The 8638-nt window shown below is 27.9% G+C and overlaps 1 protein-coding gene across 1 annotated transcript; it reads right to left on the bottom strand.

Moving 5' to 3' along the window:
• Positions 1-482: 482 nt before the first annotated feature.
• Positions 483-3757, bottom strand: LOC149060385 (zinc finger MYM-type protein 1-like). Its single transcript, XM_089228911.1, has 6 exons — positions 3737-3757; positions 2680-2766; positions 2160-2258; positions 1377-2100; positions 903-1307; positions 483-838 (listed from the first exon to the last, which is right to left on the bottom strand). Exons 1-6 carry the CDS (start codon positions 3755-3757, stop codon positions 483-485), a joined length of 1692 nt encoding a protein of 563 aa, XP_089085037.1.
• Between the last annotated feature and the right edge of the window lie 4881 nt (positions 3758-8638).

The raw sequence follows: 8638 nt of genomic DNA, 5'->3' as shown, positions 1-8638 counted from the left end.
TTCTCTCTACACTTGCAGTAGTAATTGGTATTGTACATAAAATTTTCAGCAGAATATAAATATTAGGGAACAAATCAAATTCACATACTTTAAGGGCTGTTAGAGCATTTTTTGGAATCTTTTGAATGGTTGTATCAATCATTTTCCACTTTTCAACCCATAGTTTCCACTCACCTTCAATCATAGCTTCACCATTTTCAAAATCAGTGAGGTAAAAGTGTACAGCATCAACAATATTTTCATATTTTGATTTATAACTGCATTTATTGGTATAATATTTTGTAAGCTCACAAGAGTCTTTTTATGTTTGGAAAATCTGTTGACTAATGATGAGTTTAATTCATCAAGATATGGTATGAATAAGCTAATTCTATAATATACATCTGGAGAGTTAGTCGAATAATTATGACGATGTCTTTGGATACCAACAATCCTAGGTATTGATGGTTCAACATTAAGTTTAGAACTAATAGCTTGAGCACTTAAATACAATTGTTTAAATTCAATTTCAACGTTAGATCTAATATCATGACTGATTGTACAAGTTCTATGTGCCCAATAGCAGAACTTAAATCAATATCAGGTTTTTGCAGGCTAACTGATATTTGATGAGTTATAGCCAACATTTTGCTAACAGTGACTAATGTTATTAAAAATTCAAAATCACAAAGTTTTTTATGAAATGATCGAGCAGCTGCTCCATCATCTTTATTATCTGACATTATCTGTTCCATAGTTTCAATAATTGGTAAAATATCATTTTTGAAATTAACAATTGCTTCATGCCGTTCTACCCATCTAGTGTCACAGTAATTTATTAAACGTGAAGGTGTCAATCCTTGTTTAGATAATTTTGTTTTTTAAGATATTAGATCTTCTCACCGATGCTCTCATAAAAGTACTTATTTCTCTTATCACCCCAATGCAATTTCTAACTGGTTGTAATTTTGATGCATCATTTAAAACCAAATTCAATGAATGAGAAACACAATGAGTGTAAATTGCCATAGGATATTCCTCCAATATTATTGCTTGTACTCCATTGAAAGCTCCACTCATTGCAGCAGCGCCGTCATACCCTTGTCCACGCATATAATTTAAATCAAGACCAGGAGACTGAAGTTCTTTTTTTATTGTAGTAGCTAACCCTTTGCCTGTAACATCATGCACTGGCACAAATTTTAAAAAATCTTCTCTTATTTCATTAACTTCTTCATCAAAATAGCGAACAACTAATAAAAATTGTTCAATTCCTTGGACGTCAGATGTTTCATCAGCAAGCACAGTAAAAAATTTGGCTTTTTTCACTTTTTCAATAATAATATTTTGAATATAACTCCCTATTAATTCAATTATTTCATTTTGTATTAATGGACTTGAATACATTTGTTTTCCACCAGCATTTAAAATATGCGATTTTAGAGTATCGTCACCATTTTTAGCTCTATAACGCAACAAGGCTCTGAAGTTCCCATCATTATTACCTGGATCATTCAGACTTAGGCGGCCATAGTCTTTATGTCCTCTTAATGGAATTTCTTGCCGCCCACAAAATATTATTGTTTCAACTATTGCAGAAATTTTTTTGGTGTTTTCAACCAATTCTTTCTTCATTTGCTTATCGACTTGATGTTGTACGCTATCTATCTTTCCATCAACCATTTTTAAAAAATTATCTGATTTTAATACTGCTAATTGGTGATATTGAAGACAAGAATGACGATAGCAAATTTCTTTGGCTGATTTCCAATTCTGCAATGGTTTTGACACGAGCTGTCCAACACTCTGATGTGAACCTTTACCAGAAAAACTTCCAGGACCAAAAACCACACAGATTTTACAAAATGCTCCATTTTGTACTTTAGAATAAGCTAACCATTTAAATTCATTCAACCAGGATTTTTGAAAGTGTCTAGTAGCATTAGATAATACTTGTACATGCAAGTTGGTGAACGAATCTGGTATCCATGTATTTTTTAAAAGCTTTTCTTTAATATCATCACTGAAAGTTTTACTAGATGTTCTGTTAATATATAAACCAATGTCATAATCACTGTTGCTTGAAGTTGTTTGGGTAGAATTAGAATTAATTATCAAATCCTAAAATAAAATTTAAATTATAATAATTATTTATTCAATTCCACTTAATCAAGACTTACATTAAAATCTATCTCAGAATTTTCAAAACTGTCATTAACTTTGTGTTCATTGTTGGCTATAGAATATACTTGACTGGAACTTGTCTCATCTTTGTGTGCCTTTAAATTAATATATAAATTGGGTAAAAAGAAAATCAAAAGAAATAAGTATATTCACCTAATAATTAATAAATACATAACACAATAACACATATTACATAGGTAATATTAAGTGGTACAATATTGATAAACATAACATTTGTAATTTTCTCTTATTGGTTCTTAAATAATAAGATCTAATTTTATAACTTATAAAAGGAAGTTATTGAAACTTATAAAAACATACAATTTTAAAATATAATTATATATTTTTTATAGAAATTATATTTTATTAAATACCTAGCTTATTATGTATAGTATACATATTAAGAGTACCTAATACTGGGAAAAGTTAAGAGTATCTAATATTGTATAAGTATTGGAACTTGGAAGTGTATACAATTTTCAAAAAATGTTAGATTTCACTAATTTAATTTATTACCTTTTTAGATATTTGTATATATGGTTCACTAATTTCACTAGGAAACGGGCGTTTTTCAACAGAGTTGCCTTTATTCAATTGTTTGCTCTATAAATTAATACACAAATAAAAATAAATCATTAAACTATGATAAAAAATAACAATACGGATAAAAATAATGAATGTCTTGATTTATTAAAATACATTTTGTTTAAAAACATAAGTAGGTAATTAACTAAAATATCTAAATTAATTTTATTATTTTAGATATTTTAATGCATATTTAAATATAAGTAGGCAATCAAATAGTTTTAAATTTTAATAAATATGTGTATGATTTGACAATGAATAATAATATTAATTTACGATATATTTCAAAATTTAAATCATCCATCAAGACATCAATTATATGGTAACCAGCTTTTTTAAATCGATAAAATATTAATGTGGAATTGTACTTACTTTTTCGGCATCAAAAACATATTTTTTTAGTTTTTCTTTAAAATTCATTATTTAAAAATTAAAATTCAATAAATTATATACTATATAGTGTATAGTAATTTGTAATTACTACAGTATCTATTTAATTTAAAAGTCAAAATATTTTAAGTACAGTACTTTTACTAATTATAATAATTTATAATTATGGACAAAGGAAAATAATTAAGACGTTCGACTGCAACTTGCAAGGCGGCGAAATGGCGAATGATTCAGCGTCTGCCGCCGACAATGCTATCAACGACAACGTAGGTAATACGTAAACATAACTCTCGAATAAAGTATATTGTATAGACCAATAATATTATTAACCAACCTATAAATAGCATTCATATTAACTGATAAACAATTATTATTGCCAGTCTGGCCGGCTGGGCGTCTGGCAGCATAATATTATCATTTTATTTTCCCACAGATATACATACAGAAAATAAACGTTGATAATAGATAATGTCAAATATTCGTATAATATTATTACTTATTAATTTATAGTACCTACATAATAAATATGTTGTTATTCTATTTAAAAATTAAGATTGTTATTTCGGGGGGGGGGGGGGGGCTGCGGCCCACTAGGCACTTTGACTAGAACACTTGACATTTTCACCGAATGTTTAAATAAGTATATTCTATCCACCATATAGTTTTAACTATTCATAGGTATTTGCAATTTTCGATCATTATTAGTTTTTTTTTTAAATTAATAGGTACCTATCGATAAAAATGTATTTGTTGGATAGAAAAGCCTGAAAATTTAATACAAGGCTCTTAATATATTGTTACAATAGGAGTTGAAAAATAAAATAACTTATCATATCCATTACAGTAACCTACTGTACAGCAGATGAGCGATATCCACGACTTATCCCCTTTTTTTATTTAGATTTTGACTCGATTTTAAATATCGATAAAAATCGTTAAAAATCATATAAGAGATCAAAAATGATCAAAATATCATATATTTCTCTAAACGATATTCAACATTTAAATTGAAATCAAAAAAAAATTTTGATCGATCATTTGTAAGAATATAAATAAAAAAGTTGGTAAGTCGTAGATGTCGCTCTTCTGTACAGTAGGTTACAGTAGGCTGTACAAGTTGGTTACTGTAATGGATGGAATTAAATTTGAATCCAATGATATTATATCATTGAATACGAAAAACGATTCTGAGCAGAGGCGGTTTATCTGTCTCGGATATATTAAAAATAATTAAAAATTTTCAAATCTCAGATTTAAAAAAAACATTTTTATGAATTTCTAGCATAAAATAATTTACGAATTTTCGTGATTTTTACGTATGTTGTCAAAATTCAAACTTCGAATGCTTAAAAAAAAAACGGTGACTATGTATTTTCAATATTTTTCAACTGCTATTGTTACAATATGTTAAGAGCCTTGTATTAAATTTTCAAGCTTTTCTACCCAACAAATACATTTTTATCGATATTTATAAAAAATAAACTAAAAAGTTTCAATTAAAATGTCAGTAAACAGCTCAAAACGAATTTAAATATTTTTTAAATTGTATCAAATATATAAAATGCCTATAATATCAACATTCAGTGAAAATTTCAAGTAGGTATCTGCAATCATTTGTTTTAGAGTTACATCAAAAACCAAAATCGTTTTTGTCGAAAACTGATTGTTAAAATTTCCCGTTTTTCCCTCAATTTTTAGTTTGTTTATCCCGATTATTTAGAAAAATATTGTAACATATTACATATATGTGACACTGCTACATGTTACTAAATTATAAATATAAGTATAAATAAGAATAATAAGGAAGAGGCTTATATACACAGTAGGGTTATCCGTACACAAATACACAAACAACTGTTAACATATATAAGAGACACACAATGTTAAGTTCGTTAGTTCTGGGTCCAGTAGAGCTGCCCGCAAGCCAACGAACTCCGGAAGACCATACTGTGAGTAAGCCTTTCGATATTTTGGTAGTTACTAAGTATTGCGTATTTTATGAATATTGTTTAATGAATATTGTGTGTGTATGTAATAAGTATGGTGCTATAATAAAAAAACATATCAACTAGAGCTTAATATTTGATCTATCTTTCCTGAAGCTCCCGAGTTACGGTTAAAATATAATTCATAGGGCTCTGAAAACCCTCACTGAATTATATAAATATAACAGGTTCCCCAACCCCGTTACAATATTAAGAATTTTTTACTTTTTATCCCCCAAAGTATCAACTAGATTCACTTTCTGATCGAACGAAATACTGAAGTCGAAAATCGAAGAACTTTTACGGTCCAAAAACGTGATGACAGACAAAAAAAAACACACTCACACATCATGGTAAAATCAATACATTCATCGCTCCGCTCAGAATCTAAAATCTATATCGATCTTTAAAATATCCAATCATTTTGAAAAATATTTAATAATATCTGAGAGGTCTATAGTGTTGTTCATATATGTGCGGGTAAACGACGAATGCAGATTAGTCAGAAATCATAAAAATGTAAAATTGATATTTTAAACCAAAAACAAAGGAAAATAATGTTCAAAATTCAATTAAAAATCATAATATAATTAAATTTGATATTATGGAAAAATATAAAAATCATAAACTTGTAAAATCGATATATTTATTTTATATAGTTTTATTTAATATACTAAAATGTTGTCTTTGTATTTCTTACTATTTACTAATTGTACAAAATGTGTTACATAAGCTAGTTTACTTGTTAAACTTAACAAGGTAAAAAAAAATATTCACCTGTACGTACCTACCTAATGAGGCAGATGGATTAGAATCCGTGAATAAATTGAAAATTGTTGCTGTAATCTCACTGTGATATGATATCCAAAAGATATATATTTAATATGATTTATGTTAAAAATTCAATCTGTTCAAATTTGAGACAAAGAATAGAAAGATAAAGAAAAAGTGATGAATCAAATAAATCTGAAATGTATGTAAGAATGTCATGATTGTATGCAATTTGGGAGTGTGCTGTATGACCTGTATGGGTAGTTAGTTGTGTGACCGTATGATAATTTTTTAATTGTACTAGAACTTTGAATTCTGTAATTGTTTTGTTAAAAGAAATGCGGCTAACGGCAACAACTATAATTTACAATATTTATTCATCTTAAAACTGCAAGGATTTTATGTAATTGATCTTTCATCTACGATTCAAAAATTCAACGAAAATGTAGATAACTTTGTGAAATTTATTTTTAAGATGCTAATGCATCCTTAAAATGAATTTATATATTTACAACCGGCATTGAAGAGATATTAAAAGATTACCAAATATAATATTCTTCTTTCTATAAATAATATAATTTATAAATAATATAAATAATGATCTCGTAACTATTTTTCCATATAAAATATAAATATAGTTGTACTTAATTACATAATACAACGCGAATACAACGCGCGCATTATAATATGATTAATTGTTTTCTCGATTGAGATGCCAGATATGCCATCTGTGCTTCTTCTGAACCTAAATACCTAATTTTTGATACCCAGGTCAGGTTAGGTATGTACATTAAACATCGCCACACAAGAACATAAACTATCGTATATCATGTATTCACGCCATGCATAGGTACCCATGTTCATGTAGTGATCCCTACAAAATATGCAATCCTAAATAACTATAGGTACGGTCGATCATCAGTTATGTTGCAGTGGGGTGCGACCGCCGACCGGTTTCCTTGTCGGCGAATGTGCTATAATTTGTTCTTATTGTTATATTATGATCGTAAAAGACCAGATTTTATTCAAGTCTGTGCAATACGTGAATGATGCAGAGAATCCATATTGTTTTTCAGTTACTTTATTTCCACTTTGAAAAATCAAGAAAATTGGCAACCTATTTTACTGGTATTAATTGTTAATCAAGTAAAAATATAATGCTGCTTGGAGCTTGAACTTAATTTTAAAATAGTAACTTAATTCCAAGTGTAAAAAAAACACTGTAAAAACCTATATTATGTATTATGAATTATGATTAACACTGTAGTATGTTTTCATTGTTTTCAGTTTCAACCATTTCGGCTGAATTTTTATGAATACCAACTTGCTGTCCAAATTTAATCTTTATCGTTAAGATGCCTACTGCGGACTGCGGTATTATATAAAGCGAGATGATATTGCTATACAGTCCGTTTTTATTATTAGTACAACTGGCATTGTTAATCCTACGTTTAATTATTTTTATTAATCTGTTAATATTTCAATCTTTGACATTCTACCCTGACGATATTTCCTATTTTTCGACACCTACTTCGACTGTCAGCATTTTACCCTGTTGGTATTATAACTTTCGACGTTTCGTAGATACCACACAAAATAAAGTATATTGTATATTTTTATATTTGAGTTATATATTAATAAATATTTCTATGTAATACCTATTGTAATATTAAATAATTATTCACCAGTTCTAATTTCTAATATTTCTATATAACTCTATGTAAGTATAAAGAAATTAAGTAATTATTACTTATTAGCTTGTATAGTTGTCTCGTATTTAAAAATGCATTATAGTATCTAAACATGCAAAAAATAACAAAAATATGCTATAAAAAACTAGGTAGGTATTATTCTAATTTAGCAACTTATTTTACGATACCCGGTTTTTTCAAAGTATGTTCTATAACGTATTATATAAGAATGTAAAAAAAAGTTCAACATAACTTCCAAAATAATAAATATGGTAACTATGCGAATAATTTTTATGTGCATTATGTAGTATCTAGTTAGCAGTATTTATATACTAAATTCTGATACCGTAAAATATTAAATTCAAGAATAAAGTTTATATTTGCGTTCTATATTAATAAATTGAATGTAAGTAGGTGATGGTGTGATACTAATATTAACTATACTTAAAATCGTAACTGCAGAGTACAGAGCTTTAGAAAAACATATTTTGCTGTGTGTATATGTATATATATATATATATAGTTTGTTATACCTTATACATAATAAATAAAATATAAAGTATAATAATTAAAAAAATGAAATGAAACCTGATAATGGACGAGAGGAAAGAGGAAATGAGAAAGGCTAAATTACAAGTTTATTATGAATATCTATATTAATTTAGATATTTCGTTGATAGTTGATACAGTAAAATATGGTTTAGTATTAATTAAATCTTGAGTTTCTTATTAAGTTTTTGAAAAAAAAAAAACGAAAATGCGACGTTCTTCTTTTTCCTTTTCCTTTTTTTACTTATACCCACTTAAAATGAAACGATAATATTTACGATGTTTTCGATGTTTTAACGTTTCATCGTTTCATCACAGATTATATAATCTGTGGTCTCATCGTTAATCGTTATCGCGGTAGTGAGGCCGCGGCGGCGGCGGCGGCACGTTCCAATTCCGACGCCCGAACGTCACTGATTATCAGCTGATGACCTTATTCGTATCATACGCAGTGACTTTTCCCTTATCACATAATGATTTCCATATCATTGGAAATCGTTCTAG

Source organism: Diuraphis noxia, unplaced genomic scaffold, assembly GCF_037042655.1.
Source record: "Diuraphis noxia isolate RWA-SAM2 unplaced genomic scaffold, SU_Dnox_SAM2 contig0001, whole genome shotgun sequence".
Taxonomy (NCBI): Eukaryota; Metazoa; Arthropoda; class Insecta; order Hemiptera; family Aphididae; genus Diuraphis; species Diuraphis noxia.
This window is presented reverse-complemented; position numbering and strand designations above follow the sequence as displayed.